Consider the following 24,045-nt stretch of genomic DNA (forward strand, 5'->3'; position numbering starts at 1 on the left):
TGTTTTACATTTGTAAACATAGACATGTTTTTATTATTTAATTCTATAAATAATTTGTCAATAAGTTTTGTTTTGTTTGATAAAAACACTATTTTTTATGTTTTTTGTGGCATTTATTCCATTCATAAGTATAAACTATTGACTTAATTATCAAATAATCAATTTGTATACAGGTGAGCCCGTTTATATTAATTTAAAAAAGTTATTGATGACGTTGGCTTACACAGACGGCAAAAGATCCGACAAAATCAATTGTTATGAACATAAAATCTGCAAGGTATTCAAGGTCTCAAATTAATTAGTTTAAACTATATATGAAATATAATGTACTAGGTATTGGAAAATATCGAAATTGTGATTTCATGAGCGTTGGTTTAGTGTGATTTTCTTAAATTATTCTTTTTTATACTATTATTACAGTTATAAGTTAGCTGAAATTCAATATATTTTTCAACAATATAACCTCTATGAACACAAAATATTAAAACGATTTACGTATACAGAGTGACCACTAGGGATAAGACACTCTCGTTCTCTTAAAATAATCCCAATTATTAGTCTTATCAGTTATCCCTAATGAACACCCTGTGAACTACTATTTTTTTTTAAGAAAATGGCTGGGCCAATGCTGTTATAAGCAATCACCCTAAATGTATAAATTGTTTTCAGGTTGGCGTATTCATACCTTTTGAAGTCAATTTTTACCAGGAAGAGTTCATTGATCTTGCCATATCTCATGACCAACCGGGATACCTTACTCTTGATCAGGTACCTGAAGTATTAAAGTATTGGAAAATGATGAATAATGCATTGAACGCAAAAGTATTAAAACTCAAAGCCCAAAAAGACGGTAATGCACAGAAGCCGAGGAATCGGTTCATTTGATGTTGTCAATTTTTAATTTTTAATTCAATTTTAGTCGATTATGTAATGAACGCAGTGGAGTTCTTGTTGGTCGTATTGGAAATCAAACCGAAAGTATGAGCTATAATCTTGACATTACAATTTTCTTCCGTCAACCCATTTTTCATAGTTCAAATATTGTTAAGTTTGAACAGGGGTTAAAGTGGGGGGGGGGGCGCAGGGAGACTCAGTCCCTTTACCTCCAATGGTGGTTAAAAAGCGTCCCCTTTAACAAATTATTCGTATGGTACACCGTACCGCTCCAATTATAACTAAACATTAGTCAATATAATTCAGAATTCCGTTGAGATTAAATGTTGGTTTTTATTTTTTTATCGATTGTTACTTTACTTTTATCAAATGTATTTAATACAAATTATGGACTTTCTAATATATGTGTAAAATTAATTGATTTTATTATTTATTGTAAATGGCTATACTGTGATAAATAGGTATTCGATTAGCCCATAAGTGATAACATATATAAATAGGTAAAGTGTGAATGTGTGATTTTTTAAGCATGCTCACCCCACCATGCGTAGAATTTGAATTTTTTCTTGTACAATTTAAAGCACTAAAAACACTACATTTTTATGATGTATATATTTTTTGTCTGGGTGATTTTTTTAGTTTTCTTAAAAGACAACCACTACTTACAACTTAATATTATTAGAAAAAATATTCTCTTTCAAAATGTTAAATTTATATAAAACACGAGTTATTCTTAAAAATGTTGTATTATTTGTGATTTAAATTTTTTATGAAATAAATTACATATTTGAACATTATTTAGGGATAAAAGTGGGATGAGTATGTTACACAATCACTGTTTCTATATTACATATACTACATGCATTAGACATTATACATAAAATTATATATGGAACGCTTTAAGCTATATGGAGACATTAGTCCCCCCTGTAATTCTTCCCCACTTTAAGCCCTGAGTTTGAATTGACCAAAAAGCCAAAATTATCATTTATAGATAAGATAAAGAGTTCATAAATGTTCTGCTTAGAATCTAACTTAGAGAATATTATAAAAAACCGAGCATCATACCAAGCTTACCAGCTTAGCTGTTACTTACATCTAAAATATGGCACATGAAAATTCCAATTCTGTTAAAATAGACTCCCTCCTACCGGCATATTAAATATTTTAATTTTTTTTTTAGGGACAGCCTTACTCAAAGTTTGTATTAATTATTTTTCATACATTGTAGGGCCTTGGTCTGACCCTAGCAGAAATAGAAAAGTTTATGAGTTTGTACGAAGCCAACCCTGGTGACATTGATCCTGTTGAATGTGAAAAAGTGTTCAACGAGCTTGGTATAACTACCACGGAAGGCGAATTTGATTACGACCATAAGAATGAACAATTAATTTTATATTGTATTAAGTATGATAAGTAATTGGAGAACTACTAATATTATTAAAACTCGCACAGAACCCACTGGAAAGTTGTTGATGGATTTAGTCATTGCTGCGGCAGAACGCAATACATCGTTTGAGAAAAAAGTAATATCGTTCATCATTTTTTTTAAATATAAATTTGAAAGTTCTTTGCTGTTATGTTTGTAATACTAACTCGCCTACTAATTTATTATACATTTCTACAACAACAATTGTTTAGGATTTAAGAGTGTTATGCACAATCGAGGTCGCATTGGCCATAAAACAATTCAATAACTTCGACGGTGACAAAGACGGTTTAATGTCCTCTGATGAATATAAAAAGTTTGTGGCCGAGACAGAAATGTTGACACTAGAGCCGCCACAAAAGATCAAAACAGCGACAATTTTTTTAAATAAATACAATGGTAAAGTTGAATCAGATTTAAATTGTTTTAATTAACGACGGTTGTTGGACATCGCCTGATAAATAAATACATTTTCATTTTTTTAGGTAGAACAGTTAACTTTGCCGAATTCCTAGAAATTATATTGTTTATTTCAAAACGATAAAAATATATACAGATTAAGTCACATGGAGATTTAGCTCCATTAATTTATAACTCACAATCCTAAACACTATTAATTGGACATGTTCAATAAGCATAATGATAATAATAATGTTTTAAATATATTTTTGTATTTATCAATTATAATATTTCGCTCTTCTGTTAAAAAAAAAAAAAATGATTATCTAATTTCTATTAATTAATAAAATTACAAACGAAAAAAATTTCGTAAAAACGTATTATATTTTATTACACTAAATATTTTTTTATATTACTTTACGGTTTTAAAGTTAGGCGGTTTGCTGAAAACTGTCTAATTTAATGACTCACAACACATATATGTGACTGAACGAAAATGTTCCAAATGTATGTAATACTTACTTATAAATTAGTGAAACATCTGGTAAATTGTTTATGGTGGAGAAATGGTTTAAACACCGGTAGTAAGGATTTAAATTTTCCAATTAACATTTATTTGAAATTAACACAATTTTCGTAACCAGGTATTCAATTTATTCCTTAGTATAACTGTATCAAAAAACAATATTATAGATTAGGCGCATCTAAATTTATAGTGACAATATGATGTTCTAAAGACAGTGGTGCAGACGATTGGAATTCTATACAGGTGAGGATTTGTTTACCTTGTTTTTACTATTTCCATAGATGTGTGATCAATAAACACACGGCTCCTTGTCTTGACTATTAAAAGATAAAACTATTAATATTTTTTTTTTTGCTGTCTTGTAATTGTGTCCAGCTTAGGAAATGTTTACCTTGTTGTTACTATTTTCAGGGATGTGTGATCAATGCAATGTAGTAGGGTCACGTACGTTGATTCACCGAAAACTAGACTCGACTTAATATTTAACACCACACTCTCAAAAAAAAAAAATTCAGGTTTTCACCGGTGACCGTCACATTGCACCTAATTGAATAGTAAGGTGGGCGAAGGATCATTAAGGATTCTGTGGTGGGTTTTACAAGCGTAATACAGATTTATCGCGCGGGTGTTATTATAAGTTATGGACGAGTGATTGCCAAAACTATATAGCCAGAGCACCACGGGTGAATGCCTCGTTGAAGTTATTAAACGTCAATGGATTTATTCGAATAAGATTAAGTATCGTTTTTTAGCTTCGATGAGGAGCTAAGATGCTCTTGGTTTTACAATGGTGTGTGTGTGTATTCTTTGTGTCTGTAAACACGATAACTGTTTTCCTCTGGAACGATTTACTTGATTAGCAAAATTAACTATAATAATATATATTAAAAATCGTTTCTTCTAAATTGGATAGAAGCTTTTTCTACATTTCGTTTATTTTTTTTTTGTGTAGTCGTTAAAAAAGATCAGTCTGGAGAAAGACAACCATCTATCCTTCTTAAAAAATGACCACACTAGGACATTAAACTGCTCTGGATAAGTCTTATGTAATAATATTTAATAACAATACATAAGCAACAAATGTGTTTATAATCGTGAACAAAACAGTTTATTACGAATAACATTAAATGGACACTTCGAATATTAGTACAATATGCAAAAATTATTGAAATGTTATATAATTTTAGAAAAAATAAACATTTCCTGGTCTTAATTGTCATAACTGTGAGTTCTTCCTCAAGTACTACTCTTCAAACTCTACTACTAGTTCTATTATTCCTCTGTCTATGTTTTTACCTAGTCTATTACCTAATTCGTCGATTTTTACTTTCCAATACTTGCCCTCAATGAATTTGTATCTTAAAACTTGACCGTCTTCACTATTTATGGTACAAACACCATCAACATTTTCAGTGTCATCAAATGATAACCTCAAAGTTTTTGTACTTATCCACAATGCTAAAAGCTTACAAATCCGTTTATGAAGATGAGACATCTCGTAAGTGACTCTAACCGTAATGTTGCTAAACGCATAAGCTTTGTTCATATTCATCTAGAACATTTATAATTTTGTAATAAAAAAATTAGACACGTGTATAAAAATATAATTCAGTAATATACACGATGTACATAGTTATTATTACACTTCAGCAAAAAGATATTACGATTTGTCTTAAATGAGTAATACTTGATGTCTATAAAGCATCAATAAAAAGACACAATAAATCTATTTGAGGTACACACGTAGACGGTAGACATTATAGACGTATAGATGTCACATAGATCATCAATGTTTGCTGGGTATGTGTTGTATGAACTTTACTATTTGTATTATTATAAAAAAATAAATTGTGTTTGTGTTACTGTGATATGTGTTTAATTAAAAATGTATGTATAAATGTGCCAAGAACTAATCTATGTTAAGTATATCTGTAAACTATGCATTGTTATTATTATTGTTGAAAAATTATTTTTATATATTTTATAAAAATCTATACTATTAAAACTCTGTATTAATATATACTTATTTTTTGGAGAATTAATCTTTTTAATGCGTTTCCAGTAAGACTTCTTCTCACTTCTCCAAGATTGGTCAAATCTAAATTCTCAAAACCTGCAAAAATGTTTAAATAACCGAGTTGACAAAAAATGTTTAATAAAATATTCGTATTTATGTCTTATTATAATTGTTCATATATAGAAGTAAATATTTTATGTAAATAATTTTGAATAATAATAAAAAAAAGTAGTTCATTTAACATTAACTGAACTATGATATTACTAATTTTTTTGTATAATCTTCAATTAATATTGAAACTCGAGAAAAAAAAATGTAGTCAACTTCAAGTTGATGAGCTAAACGCTTTCGTTGCGCATATGATCTATAAATTAGAACATTCGACCACTACAACATTAAATTTCGATATTTTATTTTCCTCTAAAGAATTTTAAAAATATTTTTATCGACTTAGATAATAAATCGTACCAAAATAACATTTAATAATGCTAAAATGAAAAACATTTTTCTATTAAAAATCGTGAGAAACACCCTAAGCATTTTCGTATTTGTCTACTTAAATTTAAGGCCCGCATTTATTGTTCAGTTTTTTTATTTATAACTATTGAATAAGTTCGTAATTACTTTGGTCTAAAGGTACTGAACCAACTGTAACAAAAGTTTAAAATATCAAATAATTTTTTTTTTTTTTTTTTAACATTTTATTGGTAAAACAAACAATCTGTAATTATTATACTACAATAACTCCGTAAGCGGAAATAATACAATGACTTGGATACACATGAATAAAAGCAGCCGCCCAATGGCGGCACTCTTTAACTTGAGTGGGTCAAATAATTAAATAATAAATGCATCCAAGTTTTTATAACTTACTTCTAAAAGCTACTCTAAATCTGATATTAGTTTGATCAATTAAAATATTATGTTAACCATAAAATTAATTTTATAGCAACATTTGAATTATATTTCAAACGTTCATCAAAAGCTTAAAAGTCAGATGTGGAGTTTATAACGATTTAATCAAACAAAGTACCCTATCTACAAAAATATTTCACATTCATTTGAATACGTCGATTACTATGATGCCATCTTCAACTCTGAAATATCTCACTAAAAATCCAGCTTGATGAAACTAACGGTGTTGCTTGAATAAAACGAATGGTCAAAAGAAATTAAAAAAAGAAGTAGCTTGAAATTATAGTAAGTAAACTAACTACAAATATATCAAATATGTTTTATCTTTCAGAGGTTTCAAACAAATTGCCAATAAATATCAAAAGTTCGGAGTAAAACCAACATTCCAGACAAGGAAAACAAATTTACAAGGGATTTTGGGAAAACTATAAAGAACAAAAAAAGTGAACACGAAAAGTCAAGTATTTTTGTGTGAAGATTGTGATAAGTCTGATGTTGGACAAACCAAAATAAACATTGGTAGTACGGTTTAATAAACATCCATGAAATAGAACATCAAATAAGAAAAAAAACTACCAGTTGTAGTTACTCAATACTATTCCTATTGTGAAAATTGTTAAATTGATGTAAACTAGATAAAAACATGTAGTAAAACTGGTATTGCGGGTGTGTGCTCAGTCTGCTGTTAGTGCTGAAGATGGGAACATTTCGCCGAGACGTGTAATTCCGTTAAACTGAAATATTTTTGTGGATAGGTTATTTTTTTTAATTTCATAGTCAAAAGCTTAAGCAATAATTATTTAGCTTTATGACTTTGAACATAAATCGAATTTTCATAGTTTTTCGTTAGAAATAATTAATTATCTATTTCAAATAATTGTAAGCTTAAACATTTTAACTTGTATATTTACACAATTCTTTAGATATGTGTTGTGTTTGCAAAATGTTCATGGTATCTATGCACTCTAAAATAAAAATGAAATAATAGAATGTACGTATTTTCTTATAACAGTATCATATCACAAATATATTTTTGTGTAAAGCTATAAAATAAAAATAAGTAAAATAAAATATATAATGGTAATGTTTTTTTTTGTACTTTTTAGATTATCTCGTTTAGGTTTATCTGAAATTGAATCGAAACATTAAAACGACTGTGTAGAAATATTTGCAAAACATATATTATAAAATATTATTACCCGGTATAGCGATCATTAAACATATTTCATCTGAAATTACCATTACATAAATTTAATGAATTTTTTTATTAATTTCAAATATTTTGTCTGCTATCAAGCGTTTTTTTTATTATTATAATACAATTATTACAAACCCATTGGACTGTCTCCTGAAACTATTCTTTCTATAATGTACTCCAATCCATCTAGAATAAACAAATAACGGTTTAAGCAATAAAACAAGTATCAAATAAAATCTTTATAGATATTAAAATAGTCAGAATAAAAGTACACTATGCTTTCAACGACTCCACCTGTTGGATAAAATAGTCAATTCTTAAAGATAAGTGTGCTCTTAGTAAACTATAACTGTCAGTGGCGTGTAGGGCTTAAACGCTCAATCAAAAATAAAAATAAAAAAATGTATGTATACAATTTTGTTATAATAAGAAAATATTTATAATCGTAAAATTATATGTATTAATTTTGATACATTTTTTAAGAATGTACTACTACAAACAAAGAATTTAAATATAAATGCGTATTATTTAATTTTATTATTTAATTTGGTTAAGTTATGAAAATAACTTAACCATTTACACAGTGTTCGGTATGCTTGTACTATAATATGCCTCATTAAATAGAGAAGCTATAATATATTTTATTTTGTAAATTATTTTGACGATTGAGCAAACATAACAGAACAATTAGAGTATGTATATCAGTACAAATTTACTTCCAAATGTATAATAGCTTTCAGCGGCATTCCGCATGAATATGTCTGTAGTAAAAACATAAAAAAATAAGCTTAAAAATAATAAAATTTAGAAACTCTAAAAGTTAGTCTGTAGGATAAAATAAGTAACTTACTTGTAATAGCAACCATCTTTTTATACTTCTCTGTAAAGAAAAGTTACAATTATATGTTTATTTTAGATTTTGTTCTACCTTGTGTAGTTCAGTATGAAATAATTACCTATATCATTTGCCAAGATATTGACAACAAATGATATTAAAACACAGGTAATTTTCATTTTTATCTGCAAATGATAATAAATAAAAAAGCAAATTATATGAGTCTCGAGCGTTTTTGGTGTGGAGATGAGATTTTTTTTTAGTCGTTAAAATGATTTCTTAATGTAGCAAATTTATAAATCAGAATTCGCTGCAAAAAACTTGAAAAAAGCATACTAACAACTTTTTGAAACAATGATCAAAAATTGTTCAACTATATAGTTACACGAATAATTCTCAAGTGATTTTTTTGTGTCTTATAACTCGGCAAAAACAGTAAAATAGAATTGTATTTTGCAGTGTAACGATATACATGTATTTATATAGCTGGTTCATTTTTTCAATATGTATATTACAAACCTATATATACAAACCTGCAGTACCTACACTCACGTAGGTATATTTAGAATACTTTCTAGTCAGTTATTCGTTTTAAAATCACTCGTTTAACTAATGTTCACACAAAATTAATTAACTCGATTTATATTACGGCCTATGGACTATGTATAAATTAAAAAACTAAAAATTATCAAATATTTTTTCAAAAAATTGATGTTTTTTAGTGAACTTAAGGTAACTGAATTTTAAAATTTAGGACGCGAGTTGGAGTGTGATTAAGTGATATTAAACTTTAGTATTTTCAAATTGTAATTGCTCAAAACCGGTTTTCGACAAGTCGATATTTGCAGCAAATTATTTGCTATTTAAAAATTAATAACATGTATACGTTACCGTTTGAAACAAAAAATTCCTTTAAAGTTTAGAAGATGAAAAGTTCAATGACTTTTTGTTGAAATTTGATTTAGAAAATATCAACAAAAGGCAAGCATTATAGTTTAGCTAAATCTTACAGCTAAAATGTGACACTTGGAAATATTAAAAATAATAATAAATTATCGTGATTTATTTTGCGAGTCATTTTGAAGTGTCATACTTCAGCTTTAAAATTAATTTTTAAACTGTAAAAATGTTTATCAGTTAAAGTATGTTGATATGGATATTTATTGTTTGAATAGACTATTACACTGTGTAAAAACAGTATGAAAAAAAAATGTTAATCTTATTAAACCCTATGAGATTATCAGTGGTTCGCGATAAAATTATCACTCTGTATATTATAATAAAACACAGTCTTGTCATTTTTGTATGAGTTTTTTTGCATTTAAACCCTATAAACATATTTTATTTTGTCGAAAAAAAATGACTAATACTTAACTATTACAAAGTCAGCACAGTAGGTTTAAGATACATCGTGGGTCCAGACTTGAAAACAAATGAACACCTTATAGATATTCATAAATAAATATATTGAATTTGTTTAATGTGTTTCTATAATAATAATAATTCATAAAGTGATTATTCATTTAGGATATCAAGAAAGACATGAATCCCCGTTGTTCCATATACACGAAACCTAAATCGAAAAAATAATTTTTTATGACCTTATTGACGAGCTTTTGAATTTTCTTTTCAAATTGATGTATGATTTCCGATTTTTCTTTAAATGGAAATTGAGTCATAAATTTCTGTATTATCTTGTCGATGGGCTGGTTGTTCTTCGCTGGAAGTGTGCAATGTTTGTCTACAAACATTGTACCCTTAATGCTATTTTTGCGATCGATGGACCTGAGCAGTTTTAAGGAAAACAAACTGACTTTTGACTTGTCTTCGACATCGTGTTCGCCGATAATATAATCTGGAAAAAGAAATTGTAAATTGATCGATATGTCTTTATACCACCTCACCAGCTGTACTAAACTGTGTACGTCGTCCGTGTTGAAATGTACACGGAATTCTTCTGGCGGAATCAATTTGAACAGATAACTCAATGCGTAATACATGTACTCGAACATCGGCCGACTATCCAATAGTTGTTGATAGGTAAAATCGAAAATTGTCCACGAATACTCATAGACAGTAGCTACGTCGTTAACAAGTACATTATATTTCCTATTGATTTTGGCAATATTCCGCATGATCTCTTTTTTCCCATCCGGTGTAACCTCCGCATAGTCTTCCGAGTCGTCTCCACTTTCGTCACGCGGCGATCGCTGATGATGTTCTTTGGTTTTCGATTTCTTACTTTGCGTTTCATTGCGTGTCTTATTTGCCAGTCGGGTCTTCTTGTTTATCCTGTCGCGTGTCGCATACGATCTCTTTGCCAACAATTGTCTTTCGTGTCCGCCTACGAGTAAAAGGTTTTTAACGAACGTGGCTAATTTGTCGATGGCGTGCGCGTACACACATCCCAACAAACTAATGACCATGTAGTACTTTTCATACACATTATCGACACTGACGCGGGAATTTCCATTGTTTTTGGCGCCAGAAAACAAATCGCCTCTGTGAACGAACAAATCTTTGCCAGAAAACGAACTATACTCGTTTGTACATTTTTGACGTTTGACTTTCACGTCAATGATCTGTGCCCATTGCGAATGACTCAAAAGTGCGTTTAGCACGTCAGATAAATGTCTTTTGTCCACTTGAGATGGAACAGCCGTTTGTTCCTTGTATACCAGAGTCTCAAAATGCAGTTGTTCCATGTGCACGAAACCCAAGTACAAAAAATAATTGTTGATGACCTTTTTCACGTGCTCTCGGATTTCACATCCAAACTGATGTACGATGTCCAATTTGTGTTTATTCGGAAACTCTGTTTGAAATTTCTGCAGTAGTATTTTGATGTCCTGGTTATCCTTTGCCGGAAGTATGCAATGTTTGTCCACAAACAGTTTCCACGTCGTCTTGCGGTTAATCGACTTTAACAGTGTTGCGGCAAAATATGCTTTTGACTTGTTCTCGACATCGTGTTCGCCGATATAAGTTGGTAAAAGGCGTTTTAAATGTATCCTAATGTCTTTGAACCACTTCACTATCTGTAATACTTTGTGTACGTCTTCCGTGTTGTAATGCACATCATATTCTTCGGGCGGAATCAATCTTAACAAATAACTCAATGCGGAATACATGTACTCGAACATCGGCTGACTATCTAATAGTAGTTGATAGGTAAAATTGAAAATATTCCACTCATTTTCATAGACAGTCGATTCACCCATAGTAGACACACGAGACCCTACTTCGACATTGGCAATATTCTGCTTGCTTTCTTTTTCGTCATCCGATGTAACCACATAGTCTTCAGAATTATTGTCACTGTAATCGTCATGCGGTGGTTGATGACGTTGTTCTTGGGATGTCGATTTCTTACTTTGCGCTTTTTCGCCATTCTTATTTTCCAGTCGGGCCTTCTTCGTCCTTTGAGGAATATGTTTCTGAAATGCTCTTTTTTTTAATAGTATTCGCTCATAGCGACTTACGTACAAGAGATTTTTTATAAACATTATAAATGTGTCGGTCGAGTGCGCGTACACACATCCCAACAAACGAATGACCATGTAGTACTTTTCATACACATTATCGACATTGACACGGGAATTTCCATTGTCTTTGGCGCCAGCGAACAAACCGCCTCTGTAAACGAACAAATCTTTGCCAGAAAACGAACTACACTCGTTTGTAAATTTTGGACGTTTGACTTTCACATCAATGATATCTGCCCATTGTGGATGGCCCAAAAATGCGTTTAGTACGTCAGATAGATTTTTTTTGTCCGCTATAGATGCAACCGTTCGTCCAGTGTAAATTACAAAAAAATACAGGAAGCCAGCTAACACTTGGCACAACATTGTTGTTGGTAAAAAAAACTGTGAGCTAAAATTTTAATTGTTAATATTCTAAAGTATAATTTCAACGTTATACGCTGAACGGCAGCTTTACAATGGATACAGCTTAAATTTTAGTTTACCAAGTTTGTATGGTATGCGAGTGGAAAACATGAATTTATGCCATACAAAAGTCTAGAGCTATTTGTATTGCACGATGACTATTGTATACATTTTTAAAACACTTGGCCATTTAAAAACAACTACAATATAATAAAATAATCTTATATTATTATATATATTATGTTTTTAGGATGTTGACAAAATTATATTATTGTGTTATACGTTCGTATTGTGACTGTGGCCTATACTTACAACCAACAGCTTGGTTTATATGTTCTTATGATATGCTTCAAATAATAGTATTGGAGAAATCGAACCGTAGTTTGTTTAGGTAATTATTAGTAGTTTTTAAATTTTAGATTTAATTGTATCTAAAGGTATAAGTATTTTCTTCTACACCTCACCGCTATTTACAAAATAATAGTAACTATACAAAGGTATAAAATGTTTGTAAATATTTGAAAAACTGTTACACTTTTATAAGTGTAATGGCTAATGTGAGAGGGAGTGGGGGTAAGAGGAGGCAGTTAAAAAACCTGTGACTGCCAGAAAGCCAGCTATATAGCCTATTGTAGGGACAGCGTTTATTATACTATATGTAAGCGATACGGTATAATAGTTACCACCTATATCTTGACTCTTGGGGGTTCTACACTTATATACATATTATAATATCTCATGCAAATATAAATAGTTCACATTATAATAACCGATCAGTTTCTGTTTTGCATTCAATGGTTTTTTTTTACGATCAGCTCGTAAATACCGTCGTCGGTGTAATAATATTTTTTACCGGCGTCTATTACAAAAAATTGCATACACACACCATAATATTATATTGTACATAAACATAGCTATACATATATATATATATATATATATATATATATATATATATACATTATACATGCTTACGAGCCATGTCGGCAGTGAATATTTTTTACTCTTATTCCGCTAGATGTTTAAGTCCTTCTTGTCCTAAACCCGACGGGTATTGGCCATGGTAAATGTCTTTATTATATATATTATATTATATAGGCCTCAGAACCGAAGAGCTATACATATAGTGACAACTGAAAAGGCCGCCGCCATTGGTTGTGTGTACGGTGTGTTCATTGCCCGGCCACACGTCATACGATTTTACGCGTACATGGTAATGAGATGGAATAATAGGATAAAAAAAAATTAAGTCGTTTAAAACCCGTCAACTTATATGGTGGCTTTTTTTTATTATTGTTATTATGTAGATCGGCCAATATACACTAGTTGTAAAAAGGTGTCTCACGCTGTTTTGACAGGTATTTTACTTTGGAAATTATTTGAGGCGTCAGACACCTATATGTATGTTATGCATGCATTATCCTGCTTGCAGAACTCAACCGACCCGTTATAGTATTATTTCAGCATGAATATATTATTGGGTTGGATTCAAGAAATTTCATGTCGCAATTTTTGCGTTACACATTCACTATCAGTTAGAGATAAGTGATAAAATATCCCATTTTACTTTTTTTAATAGACAATTGAGCAGTAATTTGTTTATTCGTTTAGTATGTGCAATTTTAATGCTTATACGGCAAACAATTAATTAGGTGTATGTCTGATACAAAAAAATGGTTTTCATAAGTGACAACGAAACACTTTATAGTTGACCATTCTTAACGTTAAGATTAATTTCACAAAATTATAGCTCACGAAACTAAATTTTCAGTCAACACAACTATTTGTTCATTTAAGTCAACTAAAAAATTGTGTTGTCACATCAGTGTTTTAAACTCTAAAAGTTAAGAAATCTCATTAATTTCATATTATTAGTTTGATGTGAGTAAAAAACAAAAAAATATGTATAATGCTATAATTGAGGAGGAAAGGGGTTTGGGGTATAGGTTTGAGATTTTTAAAACCATTCCTGTCGCGCGTTAGGTTAAGTACTAAAATGCAAAAGTCATTTATATTGTTGTAATAACTTCCGGTCTTACCGGGTAGAACTCAGCACTATAGCATATATAGTGCCATACCATGTATATTAAATGCTTGACTTAAACATTAAAGATAATATTATGTTTGTTTGTATAATAATATTGTTGTAATCCATTGTCTCGGTAAGGGCGTTCACTGTGTACAGCAGTGCAACGCTATTTTACATACATCAAACCCAAATATATGTATTCAGTTTATTTACATATGCCCATGAAGTATGCGTGCGCTGTCCGTGTGACCTTTTTTACACCTTGCACGAGCACATAGTAATTAATAACCATCGCCAGATTTTAGGCGCCACTATCCCGGTTTCCGCCCACAAGCTTCAAGGATCTAACACCGGAAACTATATCTACCAATTATATACATATATGTTTTCGAATGTACCGTCTACAATGCTTTGGAAAGTTAATTCCAATCAACTATATCTGAACTCTTAATTGAGGCTTTATATTTTATTAAGATAATAAGTACTAGATACAATACATACATATTTTATAATGACCACAGGAAAAAAAAGCCAGCACAGTGGAGTCGGGTAAAGTGTGATTTTTCAATTTATCCTTGGGATTTCCCCAATAAAAAGTTTGACTAAAGATTTTTGAGTTATATTCCTACTCTAGATCTACATTAAAACCCAAAACTACGCTTAGAGAAGTAAAATAAAGAACAAATTTCCTACCCTTCTAGGGGATGGGGTTTTTGTCATTTGTTTGGTCTGTCAACGTTTATCGATAGAACTACACCTAAGGAATACTCCATACAAATCTAAAACTAATTCTACTGTTTTTAAAATACAAAACTATTAGAAACCGAAACGTCTGTATAGATGATAAAGGACTTGGTATAGTTTGCAAAAAAAGTAACTGAAAAGGAAATTGACAAATTTTCATACATATCTACATATGAATTTTATATACATAGAATACAGATTAAAATTTAAATTACGATATGTTTTAATACTGTTTTGCATAGCTTAAAAGAACTAATTCTAAACTATGGCCTTAGACATTTTTATTTTAGATTGTCTGTAGTTTTACACACAATAAACAATTTTTACATGTCGAGGAGTCGAGCAACTCTTTTAAGACCCAAGTTGTCACTTTTCAAGTATAAATTAAGTTTAGTGTTTTGTGCAATGATGCAGTGTCAAAAACAAGGTATTACCTGAATACTTTTTAACAAACTAGTCTTCATCTGCTTTGTGTTGTGGCACATGTCTTGAGACGGGTATAATGATGTACGTATATGTGGGATATAGTATGAAAGTCGATACGATTCGAATGTGTTTTAGGTACTAAAAATTTGTCGAAATACCTTACACGTTAGCTTATACTTACGTCGAACGCGTTTTACTAATTACGTGAGATGAAATCTACTTGTAGTATTGGAATATTATCAATTTACACCGACTTGTGTGTATACTAGCACAGCCGGTTCCTAGACGAACACAACAGCTACAGTCCAAAGAAATCGTTTAATAGTATAATTATGATTGGGCGTGTCGTTAGTGCGTTCACCGTGTTACGCCAACATAATATAGTAATTGCATTCGGCAGTCCAATCGTTCTATCGATAATTAACCAATGGAATATAATAATTATAGTCTTGGAATGAACACTTTATTGAAATCGTCTTGTAACGCCACTTTGAAAATTTTCTTCTTATCCTATAATTTGAAAAATATTCTAAAAGCTTTCCATATATTTTGCGTCCGGGTCATCGGTCTTCGGAGGGCGTCCGGTTATTCTTTTTTTATTTATAAATGTATAATTTTTTTTTTGTTTGGCGAAACACAACTTATATAAATCAGCCGGTGCATACCGACAGTCTGGGAACAATAATTAATGCGCGGTAATTAGGTTTCATTAACGTCGACGATCGCCGGTGGTCTGGTGGATCAGCAACGGTGGTCGGTATATAATATACCTAGCCACGCTTATTATGTCGTTGTAGTATTTAATTAAGGACCGTTCGCGACGGCAAAGGAGGAAAACAATATTATATAGTTTATGGCAATTTTTATCCTGCAATCTTTGTAATCGATAATGACAATTTATATTATGATTTTACTATTAATTACATACTTATATATAAATATATTTAGGTCCTGGAAGTTAATGCTCTTAAAACAATTTTTGAATATGCTCCAACTCAAAGACGGCCTGAAATAGTTATTAAAAAAAATTCTCTTCCGTCCACGCTGGGGTTTAGATATGAAAAATAAAAAATTTCCAACACAATTTTAGTAAATAAGATAGTGTAAACATTCAGTCTGAAGATAAATTTACTATAGATCTATAAAAAAAATTGTTCTCAAATAACACAGACAATCTATTACAAAAATATGATATTTTAAACACAACACTTTAGTCAACGCTATATTCTATAAAATCAACCGGTGTAAATCAATCTAAGTACAATTTTTTGAATTTTTTCTCGCTCTGTGTACTAGTTAGTCAGATACTATTATACATTTAAGTTTTGCATTACTAATTCTGTGGCTAGCGCGATTTTTTTCAACTGTAAATTTGTTTACTGTTTCACGACAATTTTAACGGTTTGTAACGCCATAATGTTGTATCATAAACGATTACTATTTTTTAGTTTTTTTTTCATTTAATTATAATCATTATTGTCCCCGAGCCCGGAGAACAATCGTACTCTATTGTTGAACAATTTCACATCAGTCAGACCCGTGTGCGGTACAATTTAAATACAATAAGGATTCATTATTTCATCGTCTCGGTTTAACATAATAAGATAGAAAGAGAGAGAGAGAGTAGGATATATTATACTCCTCTGCGATGAGGTTTTTACAATGGCGTTTACCGCCACGGAGACTGCATGGGAAACACGGCGATTTGAATGCACGTCGAATGGGTCCATTTTAAGCTTAAATCACATCCATATAGACACTATCCCCGGGGTTTGCGCTTGCGGTTTCTCGCGGTAACGGTACAAAAACAAACACAAACACAAAAACAGAAAAAACCCCCCGGACAAAGCTCGTGAGAGTATTGTGTTTTGCCGCGGCTAAACGCAGCCATTATAATGTACAAGTATAAGCACGCATGTCACTCGCTAAGCACCAGCCAGTCGACGACATGACGTACCTACGCTTGGCAACTACTTCAAAGTTTCGTTGACAGTTACATTTGTTCGGTTCGTGCACAATGAGATGTATGCATATACATATATTATATAGTAATAAAATAGAAAAACACGGACAATCCAATTGTCTAACTTTTGTTTTTTTAAAACAAAAACCTACACTATATTTAATTTTAAATAAAATAAAAAAATACTTGTCCATTTACAGCGGGCTGCTGTTTTTTATTATTATTTTTTATAAGCAAGCCTCCACTATATTATAGGCTCTATGTCGTTGGCTACGATATAATTGCAATTGGTATGGCACGATAAGATTTTTACAATAGTATACATACATACGACGATGGTTGACTTATATTATATTCTTGTAACTCCGGCTTGTCTATTGGTTATATTAGAGCTTCTCGTAGACGTCCTGTGGTCTATTGGATTCGGCACGCTGTTCTTCATACATTTTTATACATTCGGCGATGATATTTATTTAATATCAATTAGATATTGCCTCGCATTGTGGTCTCTGTTGTAACAATAATTACACACGGCTACGGTCTCGCGTTCGTTGGAATTCCATTGAATACAAAATATAATCACCCACCGCAGCCGGACCGTACATAGAAAACGGTTTGTGATTTTTTAAACCGATTGCGAGTCCGATTCATCAATGAAATAAACCAATTTATAGTATTGTTTGTATCATACGGTCGTCCTGTTTGGTCGTGAACCGTATAACTGGGTAACCTCGATTCCAATACAGGTATATATAGACTATAGTGTTTCGGTTTTATTAATGAGCGTCGCGTACACCTACTCTATAGATAGGCATCATCCGTAGTAGGTATAGGATTAAGTGACTTACCGTATATAAATTATAATGAATGATCCACCCAGATTTTTTATTAATCGAAATACGGTCCTTACGGAGAAAAACACAATTGGGCGATTATTAAGCAGACGCGGCGGACCATCGGAGGCGATACTATCTGGCATTAGAATATTATTTTCTCTCTCATTAACGTCTTGGATGGTCCTACAGTGTTTTTCATGAACTCCGTCTCGCGTTTAACAGAGCTAACACCCGCACAATATAATATTATACTTACCGAGCCCCCGGTGTCGGATTACAATACTTCGGAATATCAAGAGTAAACCATAAAACCACAAAAAATATCACAACAGCAATAATAATAATATTGTGTAAAATAAAAATTAAATTCCTTGAGTGTTTGGGCGCCAGTAACTTTACTACTTATGTGTGCGCGATGGACGGAAACGCGTCAAAAATCCGTCCGGTCCATGATGATTCATGCACATGAATTATCCAAATCCTCCTTGTGTGGTTGTGTGTATTCTATTTGTTTTTTAATACTAAAAAATATAGACGTTTAAATGACTACTCGTAAAAAAAAAAAAAGGAAAAAAACACCTCTACACCGCTTCCGCAATAAAAAAAAAAAAAAGCGTCTGCCCGTGATAAAAATTAAAATAAATAAATACACCGATGGCTCCAGTGCAACCAAATTATCTGAATATTACTTATACGGAAAATAAAATATTGCTTTTTACGCGTTATAACTTGATAAGGTTAAACGACTTGCTTCGGTGGTGGTCGAGAGTCATTTCTACTTTTCCTTCTTCTTCTTCTTAGATTAATAAAATCGTTTTTCAATCCTGAATAATTTGTCAGCGGTTATTATGGGCGCGCGCATTACCTGTATACACATAAACGTATTTGTTATGTGTTATTATACGCGCCTCAGAACGGCTATTGAATTAATTTTATCGGAAACACGGTAATTTTATATATTTTTTTCTACTCGTGAGGCCTGGTGGGTCTCAATTATTGATCGTCTTCTAAAACAATCTGACCAAAACGAACAAACGGATTTTATGAAGCTTTGGCATTACTATTGCATTATCCGGTAATACAATAACATACAACAGTATTTAACCGAAGCCAGCCGTGTGTACGAATTCGTTGTTGGGATCGTTTTTTGAATTTTCATTCAATTTAGTGTACTTACCTAAAACATATTCAATGTGTTTTGTGTTTAACTTTTGGCCAAGGCAATACCAAAACAGCGAAAACGCAAAATTAAAACTAATTGATTTTTAACTGCACTGGCCAGTTCAAAAACACTGTAAAAGTGTTATTTTATTCCCAAAAACAACAATTTTTATCACAGGGGTGGAATACGGGCTGGCAGAAAAATTATCTTTGATTTAAACTTAATGGCCTGACTTATACTTGTCCACTGCTGCACCGATTTTTTCATGTAGTAAGTATATAGATCATAAATCGTACCAAAAATTTAAAAGTACAATATTGTCTCTGCAAAATAAATAAAAGCATCTAAAAAACGTACAAAATTTTCAACTTAAAATTTTTTAGAAACAGTACTATCGATAAATGTTGACAAACCAAATAAATATGAAAAAACTCTTTGCCCCAGAAACGAGTAGAAACGTATTCTTTATTTGACTTGTTCAAGTGTCGTTTTAGAACTAAAGATCTAGAAATTATGCTGTTTTTTTTATAATTAAGGAACCCCTCCCCCCCCAAAAAAAAGGAGGAAAACGAATTCAACGAATATCTAAAAAAATTTTCATTATATTTATTGTTAATTTCGATATATGAATAACAACGGCGTCAACTTATTATAGTCTGACGATCGATCCTAATCGTATCTACCTTAATAGAAATATACAATTTTTAGCAAATTTTTTGCCTTCACAATGTTTTTATCGATTAGCTTAATTTATTACTCCTTTCATTTATGGACTGGCGTCGAAGCGTTTATTTTAAATGCGATTTCGTCACCTTATGCTATATTATATTCTAATTTCTGTGGATAATTTTTTTTAAAAAATTTTTTGCTATTGACAAAACAATGTATTTATTTTCAAGCAGTGAGCTTGTTCACGTTTGTAAAAACTAATGAATCGGAAAGACCCCGCGAACTGTGCTTTGTTCTTTAACCGTTGTATTCTTGTATTCTTGCGATTTGAACAATGAGAGTGCGTTTTAAACGTATGTAATATAATCGTCTCCGGTCGGGTCCCAGGAGTACATAAATAAAAATGTTAAATAAGTCATAAATTACGGTTATGTTTGAACGTACACTACTATCCTGACGGTTCTTCGATAGCAGTAGGTATAAATGTATAGGCTGAAATCGAAAAATTAAATATCATTCCAAAGTTCTGCCTGCAGTGTTGTCCAACGACCGTCAATCATAGTTACAGATAATTAAATTAATTAAATTGCACTCTGTAAATTTCATAAGGAAATAATTAATACGCCGTCTTATTAAATCGCCATTAAATTATAAATGTCTCCTGAGAACGAATAAACGTATACACATAACAATAATCAACGCATGACGTGTGCCTTATGTGTATATTACACACTTAACATAAATTATATATAATGTACATTGGACATAGTAACATGATTACATTGCGGGAGTGAATAAACCTATTATAAAATGCTCGTACAAGAAAATTTTAAATGTTTAAATTTTCTATACATAAGCCATAACACCGAAAAATATCGTATGAGTAGGTATCATGGTCATCTATGTTTAAGTATGAGTAGTTGACATTTACTCATACATAATCTCGAGCTATACATGTTCCTATATTATAAGCATAAGTAATCTCGACCTTTAAGTTTATTTAACACGTGCCTTTATTATCCATGAAAGTTGTAATGTATTTTCTTTTTATATCTTGCATATAAAATATGCAAGATTCCTTCTATATTGTTTGTATTAACTTAACTATATTAAGTCTTGTTTTATCATATTTTATAGAGCCTAATATAAGTGATAATAGTAAAGGTTGATGAGAAATGAGCAAAAATGTCAAATTTAAGACAAACAGAATGTAGTATGTAAATTTTCATAAAATACTTTTTTTTAAACAATCAAAAATAACTAATTTATATGAAATTTGATTTACGGAAAAACGCACTTCCTAATTCAAATGAAAAATAATTAAAAACCAATGAAGATTTTGGAGCAAAACTAAAAGCTTTTGTAAGTAAATAGTAAGATTCTAAAAAAAAAGAAAAGTCGAAGAAGAAATAAAATAATTAAGCAAATATGCATAGCATTTTACATCTTAATAAGAAATTTCGAGTTATCCTTAAAGTATGGCATGGTTATAAATTTAAAAAAAATAATAATAAGATTAATATATTCATAACATAATAAATATTCTTTGACGATTTAAATATTTTGCAAGTAATTTAGCTATTTGACAGTCAATTTACGAGCATTAAATGTAGTTTATCAATATATAACAAGCCCAATGAGTAAACAGTAGGTCATACATTTACATATAAGTTTGCAATCAAATTTTTAAAACAATTCTCAAGTATATATTGATCAATCCCGAAAAGCGTAGGTATGTAATAGGCGTTAACGAACTATGACAAAATATAAACTTTTCCACAGTCATAATAGTCACTTTATAATGTTATACTAATCCGTTTCCAAAAAAATGTATAAGATTCAAAAGCGGTAATATATAAGTGACATTAATCGCACAAGATTGCAACAGTTATTAGATCCATCTATCGGTGTATATTTTCGGATTACCCGTTACAGTGTGATGTGTTGCTAAGAATCACATTGTACTTGTATAGCATACTAATAATTCATAAAAAAAATAGTATGTTTTTTTTTCTGTAAACATCTTTAAACATGATATATATTTTTATATAATATATATATATATATATATATATAAATCAATTACGGTCGGCGGTGTGAAGTAACGTCGTGTAGCTCGGGTGCTTCTAAATCATTTCTCTACGTGAACTACCGAATTCTAACTAGTTTTTGAGAGAAAGATTTATCTACCTATCTCTGTGAAAGGCCACGTGGAAATTCCGTCTTCGTGCGAGGCAAGTGTCCGGCGACATAATATTATTATAATACCGTAAGTCGAGTAAACATAATACTAAATACTTAACAGCGCGCGCACACACACACACTTGAGTTTTCGAAAAAGGACTTCCTAAGGATTTACTTGGTCGGGAATTCTTTGGGCGCGGCGCACGCAATCGCGCGTGTCCAAACATTTAGATAATAATATTATTATTATTTTTATCATATTATTTCTCCACGGCAGTGTATTGTTAGCGGAGGTGTCAAATTAAGAAACATTAACCAAGAACAGCGACTCAGCTACTGCGGTGGCATAATTCGTGCTCCTTCCAAGTGTTTCACGCTGGGTCACGCTGGCAGCCACTCCTTACCGTTGTGTTCTAAGCAGTTGTTTCTATTTTGTTTCAATATTGTAACCGCACTAATTCACTGTGTATATAAATATTTGTATGTTGATTATGGCGTTTATTGTTTTACGACTGTCGCAGTACGTGAAATAAATTGTAATAAAAAAAAAAATCCCTAATCTCGCGTGTAAGGTATACCGAAAAAAGTTCCGGTATTTAATAAATTCATAAGCACACATCCGGAAAGAACACACGCTCACGCCAGCAGATATCGCTAATATGTATATAATTCATTGGTCTTAAATATTATGTATTCTGACACAGTTAGACCGACTTTTTTCGAGCGACCTAACCTCAGTTATTCACAAATGAAAATTTCACCCAAAAACTAATTCGGAAATTTAGTTAACTGAGGAAATTGATCAAACAAGTACCTAGTTTGGTCTATATACGATTCCAAGTTTTAACACATTCACATGCACTTATCTTTATATTCGGGGCATAGTGGTGACGAAGCATATAAGATTTGGGGAGATCCAAGGTCTTCAGGAATTCCGCATCGCTCGATGGTAGAAGTATTGAATATCGATAGAAAGCGCATGTGCCTCGTCATATGATATAGGTTAACACTGAGTTTTAATACTGAGTTTTTGTTGGGTAGGGAGGGGGAAAAGGGGAGGTGTTGGTTAGGTTAGCTTCCAGATTAGGTATAGTAATTTTACTTAATGTACTTACACATTGTCCATCGACCCAATATTATTTTATCATTATTATTTGAATAGAAATACATTACACTAAAATATTCCAATTATACTCATCACAACAAACCGTTTTATTTTAGAGTGATATCATCATACTCTGTTATAATAGTTCCAGCAGTCCTGTGACTACGGTCCGACCTCACTGTGTTAGTTTATTTTATTTTCCATGACTATAGGTCACGCATACATTTTTTTTTTTAACTTTAATATTTAAATTTGACGATGGGCGTATTTTTCAATGCATGTTATACCACGCCAGTAAACAGTAATTTTTTGTTGTGTCTTATCAAACAAAATGTTTAATTCAAGCTAATAAATTCATGGTATATTCACAACGACGTCGCTTTAAATAGGTTGTCCGTGAACATGTTTAAACTAGATACCTAGTAACTTAACTATGGGTAAGAAATATTATAATGCAAAATGATCAATTTTTAAATAACCTTATATGATAATAACATACCTTTAGCATTATGTTGTTAGTTGTGCGTTGTTGTACATTATGTTTACCAGTTAACCTACATCAAACGCGTGTTTACTATACTATATATTATCATAACCATAATTTTTTTCCGTTTTTAACTGTAATACAATATTAAAATGCTCTCGTGCATGGTACCTATCTAGATACCCGTAATTTGACTTATGTGCATATTTAATATAATTATATTTTGGTCCTAGATAGGTTTAGACATATTTTTATTCACCTAGTAACTTTTTTATATTTAGGTCGGGTAAAAGAAATTGATTATTATGACTACATTAATAATGTATACTTGTTGCAAACT

At 31.1% G+C, this 24,045-nt stretch overlaps 1 protein-coding gene across 1 annotated transcript; it reads left to right on the forward strand.

The window, feature by feature from the left end:
• Positions 1 to 630: 630 nt before the first annotated feature.
• Positions 631 to 2,932, forward strand: LOC126846997 (uncharacterized). The gene is made up of 6 exons (XM_050586918.1): positions 631 to 850; positions 920 to 978; positions 2,126 to 2,267; positions 2,350 to 2,420; positions 2,536 to 2,722; positions 2,809 to 2,932. Exons 1-6 carry the CDS (start codon positions 796 to 798, stop codon positions 2,865 to 2,867), a joined length of 573 nt encoding a protein of 190 aa, XP_050442875.1. The 5' UTR covers positions 631 to 795; the 3' UTR covers positions 2,868 to 2,932.
• The last annotated feature ends 21,113 nt before the right edge of the window (positions 2,933 to 24,045 follow it).

Source organism: Adelges cooleyi, unplaced genomic scaffold, assembly GCF_023614345.1.
Source record: "Adelges cooleyi isolate 19-005CV unplaced genomic scaffold, UGA_ACOO_1.1 ACOO_flye_CR_arks_rails_tigmint_CR_PRNA_9, whole genome shotgun sequence".
Taxonomy (NCBI): Eukaryota; Metazoa; Arthropoda; class Insecta; order Hemiptera; family Adelgidae; genus Adelges; species Adelges cooleyi.